Source organism: Anomaloglossus baeobatrachus, chromosome 9 (genome assembly GCF_048569485.1).
Source record: "Anomaloglossus baeobatrachus isolate aAnoBae1 chromosome 9, aAnoBae1.hap1, whole genome shotgun sequence".
NCBI lineage: Eukaryota > Metazoa > Chordata > Amphibia > Anura > Aromobatidae > Anomaloglossus > Anomaloglossus baeobatrachus.
In genome coordinates, this window is record NC_134361.1 from 91,522,765 (window position 1) to 91,545,755 (window position 22,991).

The 22,991-nt window shown below is 42.4% G+C and overlaps 1 protein-coding gene across 6 annotated transcripts in view; it reads right to left on the reverse strand.

Annotated features, from left to right (window-relative positions):
• ARHGEF9 (Cdc42 guanine nucleotide exchange factor 9) overlaps positions 1–22,991 on the reverse strand; it is a 602,462-nt gene that overhangs the window by 42,916 nt on the left and 536,555 nt on the right. For all 6 annotated transcript variants that reach the window (XM_075323881.1, XM_075323882.1, XM_075323884.1 and 3 more), the window contains 2 exons: positions 18,950–19,079; positions 6,897–7,028 (listed from right to left, as the gene is read on the reverse strand). In XM_075323881.1, the coding sequence (XP_075179996.1) occupies positions 6,897–7,028; positions 18,950–19,079 (262 nt within the window). The remainder of the gene's footprint in view (positions 1–6,896; positions 7,029–18,949; positions 19,080–22,991) is intronic.

Below are 22,991 nucleotides of genomic sequence, written 5' to 3' on the forward strand. Positions count from 1 at the left end.
ATGCAGCCTCCTCAGACCTCCAAGTATAAAGCAGCCTCTCCAGGCTTCCATATACAATAATGCAGCTTCCCCAGAACTGCCTTCCCAAGCCTCTGGCCACCGTTTACTCACTTATATTAAAAAAAAAACCCCAAGTACTCACCTTCTCTCTTCCTTCCACCGCTGCTGTCTTCCCCGCTGCTCGTTCTCCCGATGCTGCGGTCGGCGTCCTCCTGTCCTGCACTCTGTGCACTCAGCACAGCAGTCGCTCGGGAGTGACGTCATCGCACAGGGGGAGAATGGTGATGCATAGCGCGGCACCGGCCGCGCTATGCTTCATCATTACTGTGCGCGGTGACGGGGGAGACGCTGCAGCCGCTGACACCAGGCAAGGGGCCCGGTGCCGCCGCTGACATCAGGCAGGGGGGCCCGGTGTCGGCGGCGGCAGCGGGTCAAATAGCGGCCGCGAGGTCTGTGACAGATCAGCGCAGCTCCTCTCACACTGACAGGAGCTGGCTGCTGATCTGCCTGGTGGCCGCCGGGCCCCTAACCTCCCCGGCCCGGTCGCGATTGCGACCGCTGCGACCGCGGTTGTTATGCCACTGAGCAGAGCCAAACCCTCACCGGCTTATGCCTGTTACCCTTAAATGCCATTTCCAATGAATTATATATATATATATATATATATATATATATATCTCATAAAATGCATTAGTGTTTCCTAAAATATTCTTGAAAGGAAAGTTCTCACTGTCCAGGAGAGAAATTAAAGAAAAAAAGAGAGGAAAACCCTCTCTGTTAGGAAGGTCAGAAAAGTATAAGCTGCAATCTTTTGGATGGCATCCAAATAGACACAAGAAACCATCTTGTGAAAAAGCGTCTGCTGCTTTAGAGACTGCCAGGCACAGTGCAGAAGGTCTGTGAGATAGCAAGGTGGCGAAATGACTTCTGGCTGGTAAGCAACAAGCAACAAAGATATCAAGCGGAGAAGTCATCTTTGCCCAGTACTCAGGACTAAAGATGCAGATATTTATTATTACGAGTTGAAGAGCACCTTAATAACAAAGAGCAACCATTGTGAAGAAAAACATCTGCATAGACCAAATAGTGCTGAGAAGAATGACACCAAATATACCAAGTATAAACATATCAGTAGCATGACTCGGATGCGCAGAATGCAATAACAGACGATCAGAATATAGCATCTGCACAAAAATGGTACCATTAAAAACGTCAGCTCGAGACGCAAAAAATAAGCTGTCACTGAGCCATAGATCCCGAAAAATGAGAATACTATGGGTTTTGAAAAATGGCGCAAAAATGTGCCACTTTTTTTGGACAAACTTGTGAATTTTTTTTAACCCCTTAGATAAATGTAAAGCTGTACATGTTTGGTGTCTACGAACCCGTACTGACCTGAGGCATCACACAGATATAGCGGTTTTAACATATAGTGTACACAGTGAATAAAATATCCCATAAACTATTGTGCGATCGCACTTTTTTTGCAGTTTTTCCACACTTGGATTTTTTTTTTATATTTTCCAGTACACTATATGGTAAAAGGTATGGTTTAATTTAAAAGTACAACTTGCCTTGCAAAAGACAAACCCTCATATGGCAAGATTGACTGAAAAATAAAAAAGTTATGGCTCTCGGACGAAGGGGAGCAAAAAAAAAACACCTGAAAAACGGAAAATCGCCCAGGGGTAAAGGTGTTAAATGACAATTCAGATGCTTGTACTCACAAGTGTGATCACAGAAACCTAAAAAGCATGAAAAGATGGGCCTGCTCCTAATTTGGAAAATCTTCTTATTGGCTCAATTGCATTATTCATATAAAGTTCAGAGATCCATCAAATGTAATTTCCCAGCAACACTACACGCCTCACGTAATATTATAGTCTACAAATGGATATGAAAGGAATGCTGTGCATAAGATCTCAGGCTCCAAGTACTGTAGGTGTAATTAACGGGGCTCATATGTTTCGCAACAGGACATTAGGGCATCATGGTAGCAACAATGAGGACTCATCTGATATTTGCCAACACACTAACATTGTTTGGGTTTTAACTTATTTATTATTGAGTTGGAGTCTTTAAGGTTTTGGTAAAGAATATACAGTGGCTTGCGAAAGTATTTGGCTCCCTTGAATTTTTCAACCTTTTTCCGCATTTCAGGCTTCAAACATAAAGATAAAAATTTTAATTTTATGGTGAAGAATCAACAACAAGTGGGACACAATTGTGAAGTAGAATGAAATGTATTGCTTATTTTAGACATTTTTAAAATATAAATAACTGAAAATTGGGGCGTGCAATTTTATTTGTCCCCTTTACTTTCAGTGCAGCAAACTCACTCCAGAAGTTCATTGAGGATTTCTGAATGATCCAATGTTGTCCTAAATGACTGATGATGATAAATATAATCCACCTGTGTGTAATCAAGTCTCCGTATAAATGCATCTGTTCTGTGATAGTCTCAGTGTTCTGTTTAAAGCGCAGATAGCATCATGAAGACCAAGGAACACAACAGGCAAGTCCGTGATACTGTTGTGGAGAAGTTTAAAGCTGGATTTGGTTACAAAAAGATTTTCAAAACTTTAAACATCCCAAGGAGCACTATGAAAGCGATCATATTGAAACGGAAGGAATATTATACCACTGCAAATCTACCAAGACCCAGTTGTCCATCCAATCTTTCATCTCAAACAAGGAGAAGACTGATCAGAGATGCAGCCAAGAGGCCCATGATCACTCTGGATGAACTGCAGAGATCTATAGCTGAGGTGGTAGAGTCTGTCCATAGGAAAACAATCAATCGTACACTGCACAAATGTGGCCTTTATGAAAGAGTGGCAAAAGAGAAAGCCATTTCTCAAAGATATCCATAAAAAGTGTTGTTTAAAGCTTGCCTCAAGTCACCTGGGAGACACACCAAACATGTAGAAGAAGGTGTTCTGGTCAGATGAAACCAAAATCAAACTATTTGGGCACAATGCCAAACGATATGTTTGGCATAAAAGCAACACAGCTCATCACCCTGAACACACCATCCCCACTGTCAAACATGATGATGGCAGCATCATGGTTTGGGCCTGCATGTCTTCAGCATGGACAGGGAAGATGGTTAAAATCTATGGGAAGATGGATGGAGCCAAATACAGGACCATTCTTGAAGAAAAACTATTGGAGTCTGCAAAAGACCTAAGGGGTACTTTGCACACTACGACATCGCAGTTGCGATGTCGGTGGGGTCAAATTAAAAGTGACGCACTTCTGGCATCACATGCGACATCGTAGTGTGTAAAGGCTCGATGATACGATTAAGAGCGCAAAAGCGTCGTAATCGTATCATCGCTGCAGCGTCGGCGTAATCCATAATTACGCTGACGCGACAGTCCGATGTTGTTCCTCGTTCCTGCGGCAGCACACATCGCTGTGTGTGAAGCCGCAGGAGCGAGGAACATCTCCTACCGGTGTCACTGCGGCTTCCGTAGAATATGCGGAAGGAAGGAGATGGGCGGGATGTTTACATCCCACTCATCTCCGCCCTTCCGCTCCGATTGGCCGCCTGGCGTGTGACGTCGCTATGATGCCGCACGACCCGCCCCCTTAACAAGGAGGCGGGTTGCCGGCCAGAGCGACGGTCGCAGGACAGGTGAGTCCATGTGAAGCTGCTGTAGCGATAATGTTCGCTACGGCAGCTATCACAAGGATATCGCTGCTGCGACGGGGGCGGGGACTATCGCGCTCGGCATCGCAGCATCGGCCTGCGATGTCGCAGCGTGCAAAGTACCCCTAAGACTGGGACAGAGATTTGTCTTCCAACAAGACAATGATCCCAGACATAAAGCAAAATCTACAATGGAATGGTCCACAAATAAATGTATCCAGGTGTTAGAATGGCCAAGTCAAAGTCCAGACCTGATCCAATCGAGAATCTGTGGAAGAGATGAAAACTGCTGTTCACAAACGCTCTCTATCCAACCTCACTCAGCTCCAGCTGTTTGCAGAGGAAGAATGGGCAAGAATTTCAGTCTCTCGATGTGCAAAACTGATAGACACATACCCCAAGCGACTGCAGCTGTAATCGCAGCAAAAGGTGGCGCTACAAAGTATTAATTTAAAGGGGATGAATAATATTGCACGCCCCACTTTTCAGTTATTTATTTTTTAAAAAAGTTTAAAATAAGCAATCATTTTTGTTCAACTTCACAATTGTGTCCCACTTGTTGATTCTTCACCATAACATTAACATTTTTATCTTTATGTTTGAAGCCTGAAATGTGAGAAAAGGTTGAAAAATTCAAGGGAGCCAAATATTTTCGCACGGCACTGTGTTTACTATCTTAAAAATTACAGCTTAAGCCTTAGGCCACGTGCACATATTGAGTATTAGGTGAATAATTTATCTCAGTATTTGTAAGCCAAAATCAGGAATAAAAAGTATAATTGAAACACGGGCACCACTTCTGCATTTGTTAACCCTGGTTGTAGCTTATGGGATTATAGCCAAGGAATGGCAGCTACTACAGAATCATGATTAAATGGGAAATATTTGGACAAAAGTCATAGAGAATAGCATTATGTATCTGCTATTTTGATTGATGTGTGCCAGAATATTCATTAAATGTGATGATAAATATTATTTTCTGAAAGCAATATGGCCTCTTTTGGACATCGGTGATATTTCTCATACAAAGCAAAAGGACCGATTTTCATCTGCTTTTTGGATCAGATTTTCATCTCTCTAAAGCAGGCTTTACACGCTACAATATATCTTACGATGTGTCGCATCCGGCATCGTAAGTTATATTGTAGCGTGTGACAGCTACGTGCGATTGCGATTGAACGTTAAAACGTTGATCGCATGCATGTCGTTCAATTGCTAAAAATTGAACGTGAGGTTGTTCAATGTTCCCGAGGTACCACACATCGCAGCGTGTGACACCCCGGGAACGATGAACAGATTTTACCTGCGTCCCGCGGCTCCTGCCGGCAATGCGGAAGGAAGGAGGTGGGCGGGATGTTTACATCCCGCTCATCTCCGCCCCTCCGCTTCTATTGGCCAGCTGCCGCGTGACGTCGATGTGACGCCGAACGTCCCTCCCACTCCAGGAAGTGGACGTTCGCCGCCCACATCGAGGTCGTATGGAAGGGTAAGTATGTGTGACGGCAAATAATCGTTTGTGCGACACGGTCAACAAATTGAACGTGCCGCACATACGATGGGGCGGTTACGATCGCATACGATATCGTATGCTTAATTGTAACGTGTAAAGCAGGCTTTAGATTGAAATGCCAGGTACCATCAAAGTTTAATCAGGTTTTCTCTTCCTTCTCCTACCAAACAATCTTGAAAATTGGTCAGCACATGGATGGTACAGGGGGAGCATTTGAGTGCTGTCTGAATTTTGATACACTGGCATTCATGGATTTGACCCAATAAAAATCCGGTTTGCACATAAACACGGACATATCTTTCAGCAGCACCATAGAGTGTAATAAGGATGAGTTCTATCTATGAAAAATATGGATAGAACTCTTAAGCGGGCTTTACATGCTACGATATCGATAATGAATTATCATCGGGGTCACGTTGTTTGTAACGCACATCCGGCGCCGTTAACGATATCGCAGTGTGTAAAACTTAAGAGCGATCTGAAACGATCACAATAGAGGGCAAAATCGTTTGCCACGGAGAGGTCGTCCTGAAATAAAAAATCGTTTTCTGCTTTTTAGCGATGTTGTTTGTCGTTCCTGCGGCAGCACACATTGCTGTGTGTGACACCGCAGGAGCGACGAACATCTCCTTACCTGCCTCCAACGGCAATACGGAAGGAAGGAGGTGGGCGGGATGTTTACGTCCCGCTCATCTCCACCCCTCCGCTTCTATTGGACGGCTGCCGTGTGACGTCGGTTCGCCGGCCAGAGCGACGTCGCAGAGCAGGTAAGTCCGTGTGACGCTGCCGTAGCGATAATGTTCGCTATGGCAGCGATCACCACATATCGGCTGTACGACGGGGCGGGTGCTATCGCACACGACTTCGCTAGCAATTGCTAGCAATGTTGCAGCGTGTAAAGCCCGCTTAAGGTTAGTCATAATCATTTTTCAATTAGTGGCCATGATATAATTCTAAATCATTTCAAATATGGAGAGAAAAGGGGTAATAAACAGTGTTGCCGTAGAAAGGAGGATCCATGTAGAAGGAATAATTTTATTTGTCTAGACAAATTCATTCCTTCTACATGGATCCTCCTTTCTACAGCAGCGTGGTTTATTAACCCTTTTCTCTCCGTATTTGAACTGCATCTCCACGTGGGTTCTGCTGTAGCTGTATTTACGCCATTACAGTGGTTGTGACTCTAAAGGCTGCTTTACACGCTGCGACATCGCTAACAATATTGCTAGCGATCGCACCCGCCCCTGTCATTTGTGCATCACGGGCAAATCGCTGCCTGTGGCGAACAATATCGTTAGGACTCGTTAAATGGACTTACCTTCCTAACGACGTCGCTGTGGCCGGCGAACAACCTATTTTTTAAGGGGGAAGTTTGTGCGGCGTCACAGTGACGTCACACAGCGGCCCACCAACAGAAGCGGAGGGGCAGAGAGCAGCCGCATGAACATCACTCCCACCTCGTTGCCGGAGGATGCAGAAACGCTGTTGTTCGTCATTTCCGGGGTGTCACACGTAGCGATGTGTGCTGTCTCAGGAACGACGAACAACCTGCGTCCAGCACGAGCAACGACATTTGGAAAATGAACGACGTGTCAACGATCAACGATTTGGTGAGTATTTCTGATCGTTAGCGGTCGCTCGTAGGTGTCACACGCAACGACGTACTTGTACTTACTGTTAATTCCAGCACTTTTAACCAAAATTCTAAATCAATTACGATGATGCTTTTACCTTTTTACATAGAACCAACTGGTGATCGAAAAGGAAGAACACTCTCTGTTGCTGGCGTCCATATGGCTGGTAAATCCATTGCATCTCCCCGGTATAGATAAGTTCTGAACTTCTGTCCAGGATATCATCTCCCTGTAAAATACAGATACATGTCATGAGAATTGCCCTACAATTTCCTTATCCAAGGGGATCTATGACTAAACCATTCTGAAAATATCAGCCTCTCAAACTTCTCCATGTTTACAACATTCATGTTACTCTAGGCTGTGGGATGTATTACATGAATGTTTAAACATGAAATTCTTGTGACCAGTGGCATAACTTGAAGATCATGGGCTCCAGTGCAAAACCTCCAAAGGGGCCCCCAATTATTGCAAGACTTTACTAGCATTGATCTTTTCATGTAGGCCAAAGGGACCTTTTGGGCCCCTTAGGCTCCAGTAGTAACCTCTGCACCTATCGTAGTTAACCCCCTGCTTGTGGCATGGGTGACAGAGTATATCTTCACATTTATGCCAATAAACTGAAAAATAAAAGAAACCTCAAGAATAAAAACAGCAAAAACAAAACGTTAATTAACAATTAATCATTAAAATCATCATCTATTTTTTCTAGTTCACTGGTTGCCATAACATTAGTTGCCACCTTACTATCTGTAACTTGTCTTATCAGAAAACACCAACATTGCTGTATTAAATGGCTATCTACATCAAGGCTATCTACACCAAGCAAATTACAGTTTTCTGCCCTAGCCCTGTATGTGGATATCTTGGCCACAAGGAAAGTGTTTTTTTGGAGAACCAGCCAAGGGGGGCACTTAGCATCCAGGGCACATGGCCCGATTAATCTTCCACTTGCTACATCCCTGATCCTTATTTATTAGCAGGCTCGATAGCTGCTACAAAGAAAATTTTCAACACTTGAGGATGTGTCCTTTACAAAAATAGCCCATGAATGTGAAAGGAACCATGAGGAGTGGTATAGGGAGATAAAACATTTGCTCTTGGGTCACCAAAATATTCCATTTGATTTCCTGGGTCCCAGCATGGAGATGCGTTTTTACAAAAATGTGATTGACCAAAGTCGGCAACCCAGTCAATGATCAAATCAATAGTTCTCTCTCTTTTTATTAATGAATAAAGACTGATTTTTTTTAAAAATACCTTATTAACTCATATTATTTAAAAACAAACAATACAAAATTCTACATTCTAAAAATTCATCTGTTTTACACCAACATGTTTTACAATATATATATATATATATATATATATATATATACATACACACACACATACATATACATATATATATATATATACTCTCACTTGTAAAGCGACATGGAATAAATAGCGCTATAATAATAAATTATGATAATAGTAATAATAATACATATATATATATATATATATATATATATATATATATACACACACACAGTATATATATATATAAAAAACACAGTTTACAACTGTTTGCCACTTTTACGCCATTTTTCAAAAATGTATCTAATGACTCCTACTCTATTAGACTTTTCTTTAAAGGGGTGTTCTGAAACTAATATTAATTTTAATCCCAAATGCTTATTTACTGTAATATCTCATTATTGATATATTTAAATTAAAACGTTACTACTATTCCCTATCTGCCCTATCTTATTGCTTTCATTTTTTCAACCTACTTCCTGTGTGATGATGCTTTGTTTGAGAATCCTTAGTGCATTCAGGGATACTCTAGTGAGACATCATTAGTGGGCAGAGGCTGTGGTCAGTACCATAGCCTCTGTCTCCATGCGGAAACAAAACGTCATCAGTGACACCCGTTTCAGGGACTAGGCTAGTCCTTGCTCTACTGAGCATGTATCGGTAATCAATTCTGACATATGTTTAGTATGAGCAATATTCATTTCTATGCACAGTGACAGTGCGCTCCCTCACTGGCTCTAATTAGAAGTGACAAAGTGCACTGTCACTGCACTTTGTAAGGAGGTGAGTAGGGACTAGTCCCACTCCCACAAGTGACATCAATATTGCAGAATAGTTCAACTAGTCCATTATAAAAAAAAACTAAGTTGCTCCCCAACAATTTATTTCAGTCCCTGGTATTATATCCTCACTACAACAAATTGAAGAGGGTTAGGTTTGCAAGGTGGGTTTTGTCTCTGTTTTTAGGAACAATATTTTAACCAATCTTGTCCATTGCCAATAAAACTTTCTAGTACGTTTTTGTGTTCTTTTATCAAATATAGTATTTTGGTGCTTCTGACTGGCATAAAAAGCCTGTTACAAAAGTAATTGTAATTATATCCATGCCCATATATGCCCTGTATTGATACATGCCAACACATGCCATGTATTGATCACTGCCAATATACATTAATAAGGGATTTATTAATTACAATATTTACATATGAAGAATATTTCATAGTAAGTTTCCAATGACAATATGATGGTAGTAGCACAGGCGCTACAAATATGTGTTGCATCTTTTGTCTTGTCACCATGTTCATCCTCTGATGCTAAAATCCCACCCTAGAGGTGGTTGCATCAACGCCTCGGAAGTAACAGCTTGGTAAATACAAAGGACTAAGCCATTAGAAAATTTCGATTGCTAATAACACTGTTCAGCCACATTGTATGAAAGGGAGTTATTTACTTGTGGAGTGGGTGCAGTAATTCCTGATTTAGTGAGTGGCATCGCTGTGTTCTAATTAGGGACTCACAGACTGATTAGCACTGCAGGCGAGGGGGAGATCAGACGGGAGGGAAAGCAAAAGCAACGTCTTTTTTTCTTCTTTTTTTTTTACCAGGCTCCCTTTTTGATGCTTTCTGTTGTTTGAAAACCCTGTTGTAGTCTCTGACTTTATTTTCCTCAAGAGATTTGCTGATCAAGCTGGCCCTGTCTCCAGAACAGCATCTTAGCGGCACGATGCACGGTTTTCAGCCCAGCGTTTGATGTGAGAAGGCATGACAAAAGGGCTTTTAAATGTGAGTTTCAATGCCTTACTGGAGAATCTGAACACACATGAAAGCATTCGAGTTGACAGCTATGTAGGCAGTTCTTCTATTATGCACAAAACCAGTTAACCTTTTTGTTGCTGGAAATAGCGGATCAACTCAGCGATGGTAGACCCCTGTTGACTAATTGTTGATTTTGGTGCTTGCAGAGATACTTTGGGAGATACTTAGTACTCACTGATAGACACAATGACATATCATACTGTGTATTAACTGTCTGGGGGCGCATTCACTTTCTGTCCACGCATGATGGCAAATCCCATCAGAGGCAGGCAGGAAAACATTTCTTTTTGGAAGATTTTCATGTTTTCTTGTAGACCCCTTCCAGAAAATATATCCTAAACTTGACTGAAATACAGCCATGTGAATGCACCCATAGAGTTAATGGAAGTGAGATTACTAAGTGCACATACATCTATAAAAATAGCATATCAGGAATAGCAAACTGCTGCCAAAACAACATGGTGTTAATATAATCACCCTGAGACAAAGCAACCAATAACATACGCTAGTTGCACTTGTTTCTGCAGCAGAGTATTCAATTTGGTTTCAATTAGGGTCCCCGGGTCTCTCAGCTGCCTGTCTCTGCTCCCTATCGGCTCCGCCGAGGATTATTCGGGGTGCAATGAAGCACACAGCTGTGACTCCTTATTTAGAGGGGACTGGCTCAATCAGATAACAGATGCAGCTGGGAACACGTCATGTACACAAGACTGGAGATACCAGGGTCTTCCAAGGGGAAAATTATTCCACATTGGTTCACATACTAACCTTGTGACCTTTGTTTTGAAATACATCCATTAATAAGATATATTTTCTTAGAGATGTTAAAAATATGTTAAAGAATGAAAATGAATTAAACTGATATGTGAAATGTGAATTTTGTCTTATTAACCAATGAAAATTAAATATACAGCATCTATTACTTTATTATAGCTCTGTTAAAAAAATAATGAAATTAGCTATATTTTCCCCTACTATTCTAGAGCTTTTCTGTCTTCTCCGTCCCTGCCCCCAATCTTTGTTGATATGGCTGCAGGAGTGACATCACGATTACAGCAAGTGACCATTGCAGCCAATCACTGGGCTCAACAGTGATGCCCAGTGATTGGCTGCAGCGTTCAAAAGCTGTAGTTAAGATATCACTGCTGCAGCTGTATTAACAAAGACTAGGGGCAGGATCGGAGAAGAAGCTCTAGAGCAGCAGGGGGAAATATAGCTGATTTTATTATTTTTTTTAACAGAGCACTGTCATAATGTGACTATTGGGGTTATGCCAGGTGTAAGCAAACCACCAACGACTACCACCACAAACAGGGTACACTGGGGACACGATACAATGGTCAGCCCTGACGCCAGGTAGAGAGGAGCAGGGTCACCACCTGCACTCATCTCCGACTGATCCCTGCACTCTCTAACGTCCCTATATGGTTTCTATCACCATACACATACCTAGGCCCTCGCTTGCCCTAAACTCACTCTGGCTAGTGAGAAGAGTGGCAAGAGCACTAGTCTCACCACTGCAATAATAAAACCCAAGGGTAAGTAGACAGACCGAGGGGATAGAAAAAAGGATAATAACAAAACTAAACTGCTGTAGCCAGGCACCAAGGCTCCAGGCAACATGGCTCCAAACAGCAGAAGAATCATGGCAAAAGCTTTAGCAGCTCCTAAACGCTTCCTTCAGATGTGGTCAGAGCACAATAAATCTTGTATTTCCAGCATCAGGTCATGAATAATGTGACAATTTAAAGGAGATGGAAGTCGTCACAAACCGGCTGCACGTAGGGTGAATTAACCAGGAGCTACTAGCAGGGAAAATTACAAAAACCCTTGCTGCCCCAACAGAAAGCAAATACATAATATATATGGGGCCTCACAAGTTAATGTGGAGCTCAGATCGTAGAACTGTCACAAATATCACCAGGACGGAAGATACTCATGACAACCACAGGTACGGAGTAAGAAAAAGGTGAAATCTGGACAACCCCTTTAACTGCTTGCCAATCCAATGACATAAAACGTGAGTCTGGTCCACATGTAACTTAGAAATTACATTTTAAAACAATATTAAAGTCTCATACCATAAATAGCATAAAGTACAAATAGTAAACACAGTGGGGGTGACCCTGAAAATGTCCTCATCAAACACCCGACTTGTGTTTTAACAAAGCTTCAGAAGAACCTGGTGAAACATGTGTCAGGTGGTTGGTGGGTGAGCCTGAACATGTCCTCGTTATACACCTGACACTCATTTTAACAAAGCTTCATCAAGGGTTGGTGAAACGCTCGTTGGGTGTTTAGTGGGTGAGCCTGAACATGTCTTCATCAGTGTGTATACTATTTCCACTTTATGCTATTTACTCTATGGGACTTTAGGCACCTTAATGTATATTCCCTTACCTCTTGTATTTTTTTATTCATTATCATTAAATGTTTACATCTGATTGCCTCTTAATATATGTATGTCCCTTATAAACTTTAAATTAATTCCTTGCCTATTACTTATCTATGTTGAGGTGCATGTATATTTTTATTACTTTTTTGTTTCCATCTTTGTGGCATTTATGCTTTATCCTTTATTGGTTCATCCACCATTCATATTCAATAAACATAATTGATCATGTTTTAGTCATGTTTACTTTAGTTCCTGCACATTTCCTTATTTTTTTCAGGCTTACATTCAATTAGTGCTTGTTGGACAATTACCCCTGTCTGGGTTACAAGCCCTATTCTTTATTTCAATAATTTATCTACGGTAATAGGAGAAGAAATGGTGCAGAAATTCTGCAACATCAAAAACTCACCAAAAGATCATCGTGGGAAACTAGCCTTAGGCAGGCTTTACACGCTGCGACATCGCTACCGATATATCGTCGGGGTCATGTTGTTAGTGACGCACATCCGGCGCCAGTAGCAGCATCGCAACGTTTAAATCCTAGGTGCGACGATGAACGAGCGCAAAAGCATAAGAAATCGCTGATCTGTGTCACATCGTTCATTTCCATAATGTCGGTACTGCTGCAGATATGATGTTGTTTGTCGTTCCTGCAGCAGCACACATCGCTGTGTGTGAAACCGCAGGAACGACAAACATCTCCTTACCTGCCTCCACCGGCAAAGCAGAAGGGAGAAAGTGGGCGGGATGTTATGTCCCGTTCATCTCTGCCCCTCCGCTTCTATTGGCCAGCCGCTTAGTGACGTTGCTGTGACGCCGAATGCACCTCCACCTTGAAGGAGGAATTGTTCGGCGGTCACAGCGACGTCGCCGACCAGGTATGTGCGTGTGACGCTGTCATAGCGATAGGGTTCGCTATGGCAGCAAGCACCAGATATCGCATGTACGACGGGGGCAATTGCTAGCAATGTCGCAACGTGTAAAGCCCGCCTTAATGACAGATGCACTTTAACTTTAAAGAACCCTTTATACCAATGGTGTCTACATCAAGGCTACTGCACCTGATATCCTACTACCATGGTAGTAGGATACTACTGAACTAAACTAAACTAATACCTTTACTACTGTATATTCTTACTTATATATCTCCAAAATATTCTACAACATTTTACAAGCATCACTATGCCATAATCTAAATTCCCTATCAGTATGTCTTTGGCGTGTGCGAGGAAACCAGAGAACCCGGAGGAAACCCACGCAAACAAGTCGAGAACAAACAAACTACTTGCAGATGTTATCCTTGATGGCATTTCAACCCAGGATTCCAGTGCTTTAACCCCTTCATGACCAAGAACGTATATATATGTCCTTGGTTGTGTATGGCCCTTCAACGCGGGGAGCCCATATGTTTCCTCGCACATGCCGACTGATCTGATCAGCATATATGTAGCTAAAAGGCGTGGAGATCCACCCACACCTATTAACCCCTTAGGGGTGCTTTGCACACTACGACATTGCAGGTGCAATGTCGGTGGGGTCAAATCGAAAGTGACGCACATCTGGTGTCGCTGTCAACATCGGAGTATGTGAATCCATACTACGATTAACGACTGCAAAAGCGTCGAAATCATATGATCGATGTAGTGTCGGTCATTTCCATAATTTCGGAAGGACCGATGTTACGATGTTGTTCCTCGTTCCTGCGGCAGCACACATCGCTGTGTGTGAAGCTGTAGGAGCGAGGAACATCTCCTACCTACGTCCCGGCTGCAATGAGGAAGGAAGGAGGTGGGCGGGATGTTTACAAAAAAAATGGAAAAATTGCCTGGGGGTGGAGGGGTTAAAGCAAGGAGTTGTGTATAGTTTTGTGTAAGTTCGTATTTTGGGTATGCTGCTCTGTCCATTCCTTGTGTGTACATTGTCCTGTTTTGCAGGTTTAATCACCCCCTGCCGGGCTTTTGTCACTACGTCTGGGGGAGGGGGCCTGGGATCCTCCTAAACTCTCTGTTTTACCTGGAGATTAGTCAGTCTGGCTGGAAACTACAAAAGAAGCAGGAAAATTCATCCTCTGGGGTTAGAAGCTATGGCTACAGGCAGCACCCCAGAGAGCTGTTGAGACACCCCGATTTCCCTGGAAAAGGACTGCTGGAGGAATGTGACTGATTTATCCTTTGTGGGAGAAGCTGAGGCTGCCCAGAGAGACCTGGACATTTAGCCCTTACTGGACTGTATGTGTGTTCCTGGACTATTTTACCCTCTGTGTGGTGGATTATTTTAATGAACCTTCTGGACTGCATGGAATAAAGGAACTTTGGATTGCTCACTCATCTCTTGCTCTGTTGATTGTGTGATATCAGAGAAGGACCCCGTCACACTGCCCCTAATTTTTTTTAAAGATAGTTCTAAATTTATTTAAAAACAATTACTCGAATGTATGTTTTATCTCAAAAATAGATGTTCTCTGTGATCAAAAATCAACGAGAGTGAACAGTACGGACAGAGAATAGGTGAGCGCCATAGAATGATATATCCCTGACTCATGAAGTCATTTATTTTATTGGTCCAGGAGCCATGCATGCCAAGACAATAACATCCACAAGCAAATTACACCCAGTGATTGTATATAGCCTACATAAAGCCGAAAAGTTTTCATTATACATAAAAATAGTAGTTTGGAAAAGCAGTTTTCCTATGAGAATGCAGCATGGTAAATTTCTGCAATAAATATTTAAAAATCTAAGGCATAATTAATTCGTAAGCAATTTAATTAGACACACTAATGAATTAAATTACTGTGATTCCTTGCTATGAAAACGGAATGCAAGAAACAAAATAGATAATAAATTTTCACGTAGTAAAAGAACAAAGTCGTAAATGTGTAGAGAGATATAGACATAGATTAACGAGGAGGACAGAAACCAAGAAGAATGTTAGCAACAGGACATAACATAGACTGGAGGAGGAAGCCGAAGAAAATGATGCAAGAGTGAAAAACAGGACTGAAGTGAAATAGAGAAGGGGAGGGTGACAGACAGCGCTTCCCCTAACACTATAGGGGGCAGTGAACCACACTGATTAAGTACAAGAGCATTCTTTAAAGGTATCTGTCACCAGTATTTTTCCATTTAATCTGAAAGCAGCATAATGTAGGGATAGAGTCCCTGATTCCAGTGGTACAGTGCCTACAACTAGTATTCAACCCCCTGCAGATTTAGCACGTTTGATAAGATGCAAATAAGTTAGAGCCTGCAAACTTCAAACAAGAGCAGGATTTATTAACAGATGCATAAATCTTACAAACCAACAAGTTATGTTGCTCAGTTAAATTTTAATACATTTTCAACATAAAAGTGTGGGTCAATTATTATTCAACCCCTAGGTTTAATATTTTGTGGAATAACCCTTGTTTGCAATTACAGCTAATAATCATCTTTTATAAGACCTGATCAGGCCGGCACAGGTCTCTGGAGTTATCTTGGCCCACTCCTCCATGCAGATCTTCTCCAAGTTATCTAGGTTCTTTGGGTGTCTCATGTGGACTTTAATCTTGAGCTGCTTCCACAAGTTTTCAATTGGGTTAAGGTCAGGAGACTGACTAGGCCACTGCAACACCTTGATTTTTTCTCTCTTGAACCAGGCCTTGGTTTTCTTGGCTGTGTGCTTTGGGTCGTTGTCTTGTTGGAAGATGAAATGACGACCCATCTTAAGATCCTTGATGGAGGAGTGGAGGTTCTTGGCCAAAATGTCCAGGTAGGCCGTGCTATCCATCTTCCCATGGATGCGGACCAGATGGCCAGGCCCCTTGGCTGAGAAACAGCCCCACAGCATGATGCTGCCACCACCATGCTTGACTGTAGGGATGGTATTCTTGGGGTCGTATGCAGTGCCATCCAGTCTCCAAACGTCACGTGTGTGGTTGGCACCAAGGATCTCGATCTTGGTCTCATCAGACCAGAGAACCTTGAACCAGTCTGTCTCAGAGTCCTCCAAGTGATCATGAGCAAACTGTAGAGGAGCCTTGACATGACGCTTTGAAAGTAAAGGTACCTTACGGGCTCGTATGGAACGGAGACCATTGCGGTGGAGTACGTTACTTATGGTATTGACTGAAACCAATGTCCCCACTGCCATGAGATCTTCCCGGAGCTCCTTCCTTGTTGTCCTTGGGTTAGCCTTGACTCTTCGGACAAGCCTGGCCTCGGCACGGGTGGAAACTTTCAAATGCTGTCCAGGCCATGGAAGGCTAACAGTAGTTCCATAAGCCTTCCACTTCCGGATGATGCTCCCAACAGTGGAGACAGGTAGGCCCAACTCCATGGAAAGGGTTTTGTACCCCTTGCCAGCCTTGTGACCCTCCACGATCTTGTCTCTTCTGGCCTTGGAATGCTCCTTTGTCTTTCCCATGTTGACCAAGTATGAGTGCTGTTCACAAGTTTGGGGAGGGTCTTAATTAGTCAGAAAAGACTGGAAAAAGAGATAATTAATCCAAACATGTGAAGCTCATTGTTCTTTGTGCCTGAAATACTTCTTAATACTTTAGGGGAACCAAACAGAATTCTGGTGGTTTGAGGGGTTGAATAATAAATGACCCTCTGAATAAACTTTTCACAATTTAAAAAAATAAATAAAAAAAGAAATAACATTCTTTTTTGCTGCAGTGCATTTCACACTTCCAGGCTGATCTACAGTCCAAATGTCATAATGCCAAGTTAATTCCGAATGTGTAAACCTGCTAAATCTGCAGGGGGTTGAATACTACTTGTAGGCACTGTATGTCACTTATTGGACTGCTTAGTATAGTTTTGATAAAATCCCTGTTTAATCAGCAGTAGATTATCATTACAGGACTACTTGCTGTGTTGCCAGCTAGTCCAACATATTCATGAATTCAAGAGCTCTGTATAATATCGCCTCCACCACTGATTGGCAGCTTTCTGTGTACAATGTATATGGGCAAAAAGCTGTCATTCAGAAGTGTGGGAGTGGTTTTAGAGCTCTACATTCAAAGCTGCAGCATAGAAAACAGTGATTTTATGAAAATGACAGCAAGTAGTTCAGTACATGACACATTGCTAGAATCAGGGAGTGACCTGACCATAGGATTCAATGGACATTGTGGGACTTTACACTCTTGGATTAAGTTGGAACATCGGGGAGTTTTTAAATTAATAAATTGGTGAACGAGTGTGTGTGCGGGAATTTTTATTTAAATAAACTATTTTTTCCGGTGTGTGTGTGTGTATTTTTTAACTGTATACTTAAAGCCTCTTCTTTACTAATCCGTTGACTTGATGCTAGCTGTCAATTCACAGCTGACATCAACCCCAAAAATATTAATCCGATTGCCACTGCACCAGGGCAATCGGGAATAGCCAGGAAAGGCGCTGGAATTGGCGCACATAATGGATGCACCACTTCTGGGGCTACTGTGGGCTGCTATTTTTAGGCTGAGAAGGGCCAAATAACCATGGACCTTCTCAGCCTGATAATACCAGCCAGCAGTTGTCTGCTTTACTTTGGCTGGTTATCAAAAATATAGGGACCCAGCACCATTTTTTTATTTATTCCCTATCCACATTTGTTTGCAGGGCAATTGTTCTACTCTTAACCCCATTTTGCTTCCTTTTGCAGCCCCCTAAACCTTACTACAACCACTTTACAGCACCAAAGTTCGAGTCCTCATTGTCTTATATGGGGTCTGGGGTGAAGTTTGGTTCAAGTCCAGGTCACGAAACAAACTAAAGTCCGTACAAACCCGGTGAACCCGAACTTTCATGGGTCTGCTCATCCCTACTTATTACACCTTTAAAAAGCTAAATAAGGAAGGGCAAAGATAAGAAGAAAGGAGAGATTCTTTGGAGAGAACACAAGAGCCAAAGGGAAATGGAGAATTTTGAGACAAGAGTGAGATATAAATCAGTTAATCTAAAGGCCGCTTTACACGCTACAATATATCTTACGATGTGTCGGCGGGGTCACGTCGTAAGTGACGCACATCCGGCATCGTAAGGTACATTGTAATGTGTAACAGCTACGTGCGATTGCGAATGAACGGTAAAACGTTCATCGCACGCACGTCGTTCATTCCTCATGAATTGAACGTCAGATTGTTCATCTTACCCAGGGTAGCGCACATCACAGTGTGTGACACCCCGGGAACGATGAACAGATCTTACCTGCGTCCTGCGGCTCCCGGCCAGCAATGTGGAAGGAAGGAGGTGGGCGGGATATTTACATCCCACTCATCTCCGCCCCTCCGCTTCTATTGGCCGGCTGCCGCGTGACGTCGATGTGACGCCGAACGTCCCTCCCACTCCAGGAAGTGGACGTTCGCCGCCCACATCGAGGTCGTATGGACGGGTAAGTACGTGTGACGGGGGTTAATCGTTTGTGCGGCACATTCAACAAAATTGAACGTGCCGCACAATACGATGGGGGCGGTTACGATCGCATACGATATCGTATGCAGAATCGTAACATGTAAAGCAGGCTTTACATGATCCCAGAGACCAAATGTAAGAGGGAAAGAAATATTACGGTAAATGGAACAGTTGGAAAACTTTGAAATGTTCCCAATACCAGCTCCGCTTATTTGACTTTTAATTTCACAAATAACCTTAGAAAACTTTCTTACTAACCTCCCAGTCCAGGACTGATGCTTGCCACTGTGCGATCTTGTCGATATTCTCCAGTCTCCTTTTCCTCTCATTGATCTGTTGAGTGACATTCCTCATAACAGCAAGAGCTGCTGCCACATACCTGTAATCACTGCAGAAACAAAAATGGAAAAGAATTCTTTAATTTGCAGAACATGTTAGCCTGACATTCGTGTGGCTTTTGTTGTGGGGGAAAAAGTGTAGTGAATTTTTAAAAGCTTGAAGGGAAATAAGCCACCATAGAGGCCTCTGACAATGGGCTACTTTACTATTGCCAATGAAGGCCTAGATTAAGATTACCTTAACATGGATTTATTCGACTGCAATTTCTGCAGCAGAAAATACACAGCAAAATCCTCAGTGGCAAAAACTGATGCAAATTTAGTTGGAGAAATGCATTGGATTTGCTGCACATTTCACTGTGAAGCTGCAGATTTTCTCTACAGCATGTGCTGAAGATTTTATGTACTCTTAATCACAATGCTACTTCTGTAATATGCAGCAGATTATCTGCATACAAATAAACATTTGGAGACTGGAAAATCAGCTGGAAAGGACATCCCTACCACATATTTCCCATAGGCTTCCTAATGAAGAATAGGTATTAGTATAACCATAATGCAGGAACCAATGAAGAAGCCTACGCGAAACATGCGTTAGGGGTGTCCTTTTAGTACTGCTTTGGCAGCTCTTGGTAAAATTTGCTAATGTTATATACAATTCTATGGCTCTTGTTATTTTCTCATTGTTTTTCACTTGAAAATTATATTTACTATAATATTTAGTTCTGAACTCTTATATGCACTGTTTCTATTTGTTTTTAGGTGTTTTACCAATTATTATTATTATTATTATCATTATTATTAATAATAATAATAATTATTCATTTATATAGCGCTATTGATTCCACAGCCCTTTACATACATTGGCAATACTATCCCCATTGGGGCTCACAATCTAGAGTCCCTATCTGTATGTCTTTGGAGTGTGGGAGGAAAACAGAGTACCCGGAGGAAACCCACACAAACACGGAGGGAACATACAAACTCCTGTAGATGTTGTCCTTGGTGGGATTTGAACCCAGTACCCTAGCACTGCAGTGCTAACCACTGAGCCACCGTGCCGCCCATTAATACCCCATTATGTGATTTGTCTATTCTTCCATTGTTGCCAAGTGGAATTCATAATTTTTAGTACTTGCATTTTTTCCATTTTTTTATACAACCACAATTAACGGGGATTTGACTATTTATACATATAACTATACAGTATGACTTTTTTTTAAATTCCTGCAACACCTATTCCTTGCATTTTAAATTTCTTTTATGAAATTGATTTTGATACAATAAAGATTATATGTGTTATAGTGAAGCTCAGCCAATGATAAAGCTGGCTTGCCAATGGTAAGGAAGATTCTGATATTACTTATTAATTTCAGCTTTGACTAATATTCAATAAACAAAATGATATCTTAACGTTTTCTGTTCCTTATGAAATATATATGTAATCACGTCAACTACACTGAGATGAAACCGTGTACTAATAAGGAATATTTATTATGCACAAAAAAATCTAGTTTATTATTCTACTAACTTCAACACTAACACAAAATACCATAATAGCACACAATACCATGCGACCAAACCCACAATTCCCTAATAATATACCACCCAGGTTACCTAAATACACAAACACAATAACAGCGCATTTAAGGGTTAAGATAATGCAGAGGAAAGTTAGGGTTTGTTAAAGGGGGAGTTACTGCAGGGGTCCTTGATGTTACTTAGCACAGTACGCTTGTCATGATGCTGGTGGTCCACAAGAGAGAGAGCGCATGTGTCAAGCGCTGGACTTTTAAGCCATAGAAACGAGGGCTTGTACAGTCCCGGTGTGGGGGGGGTTAAAACCTGAGGTTCACTCCCCCATCACTTCCAGAGGGCAGAGATGTAGGGTAGGTGAAAAGGAACTTCTGATAGACAAATAGAGATTTTATATATCTATAATACTGACGCAATTTTCCTCCCAATAATTTGGGAGGAAAGAAAGGGGTGCATCTTATAATCTGAATGTAGCTTACCGGGGTGACGGAGAGTGGTTGAAAGAGGCCGGGGGAATGCTGCGGTGGCTGTGCAGGGGCTGCGGTGGCTGGGCTGGTGCTGTAGAGGCTTGCGAGGTCTGCGGCGCCTTGTGCTGTAGGGGCTGTGCAGGTGCTGGTGCAGCTGTGTGGGGTTTTCAGCGGCTGTGTGGGGTCTCAGACGGCTGGTGCGGCTGTGCGGTGTCTGCGGCAGCTAGTGCGGTGTCTGTGACGGCTAGTAAGGCTGAGCGGGATCTCCGCCGGCTGGTGATGGGGCGGCTGTGCCGCATCTCTGGTGGCTGGACTGGCGCTGCGGATCGTACAGTGAAAACTTCAAATAATGCCACCTGGAGTCGGCGCGTGTACAGATAGAGCTCTCGGCTCAAGCTCTCATCTGCGCACGCACCGCCTCCGGCCCATTGATCTCCCAACAGTAGACTTAAGGAAAATGGCACCTGGAGTTGGCGCTTACACATATGAGATCTCGGCTTGCAATTGAGCCTAGAGCTCAATCTGCGCTGACTCCGGGCACCATTTCTTTGAAGCCCTCACTGTCCGCAGCCGCAGCAGCCTGAGCCCCAGCACAGCTGCCCAGGCACCAGCACAGCTGCCGAGCCAGAGCCTCTGACGCAGCCCCAGCACAGCATACAGTTTCTGGGACACCCACCGCCCCTGCCTCCTGTGAGTTTGCTCCACCACCACTGCTGCCCCCTCTTACCACCACCAGATTATAAAAAGGACCCCATTTTTTTCTACAATTTTTTGCTCTGAATTTTGGGTGTGTCTTATAATCCGGTGCGTTTCAGAAACCAAAAAAATATGGTACATTTTATATATATATATATATATATATATATATATATACACACACACACACACACGGTATATATATATCTGCCAAGTGGATGCCCAACATTTAGTTTGTCCAAGTCAACAGATTATGAACCTCTTCCAAAAACTGCATTATACTACATAGTCTGGTGTCATCGGCACTGCTAGAAACACTATTACTTACATCCTCTATAGCATTAATAAATAAGATAAATAATAGTGAACCCAGCACTAAACTTGGAGTATACTGTATACCACTTGAAGTAGCAATCATTCAACACAACTCTCTGGATGCAGTTTTGAGTCAGTTTTCAATCCAATTACAAAGTACTTCCCAAACTAATAGACCTTAATTTACCAATTTGGCGTCTATATGGAACAGTGTCAAATGCCTTTGCAAATTCCAAATAACACAGTGACCCTGATTCATCAAAGTATTTTTGGCAGATTTCTGACAAAATATTCTGAAAAGGGACACATTTTTTGTGCAGCTCAATGTTTTGCAAAAACTTTAAGGCTTTTGGTGTTTTCAGAATAGACAGAGCATGAGTGAGACAGGGCAAGTGAATGCACAAACAGAAAATTCTTCTACTGCTAGGCTTACGAAGTGGCCTAGATTACAGCAGAAATGCAATCCAGACCCTGAATTTAAATGTGGTATTGCTGCAATCATTAACCAAAAAAATAAAGTTGTCCAATCACTTATAACACATGGTGAATGACATAAAAAATAAATAAAACCAATTCTTCAACTGCTGTTGATATGTTCATTCTGCCTCCCAAAGATCGCAGTAATGCTTGGTTTACATTTACCCTGCGCTCTACGCTGATCGCTTACATCTGAGTTTCTGTGTAAAGCTCTGAAATATGTGATTCAGACAGAACCCCCAATGGAACATTTACTATAATGATGCGGATGGAGAGACTTTGGACTCTCTTTGGCCTAGGATCATTCACAGGTGCACCTGATGTCACAGGGACCCTGAAGAGAAGAGGAGGAAAAATCCTGTATAATGAAGACTGGAGGTAGATTTATTTTCCGGGCAGCGCACGCCCCATAGCCTGGAAGATAGAAGCTATAAAAGATGATTTTTACAGAACAAGCCATCATCCAGGAAT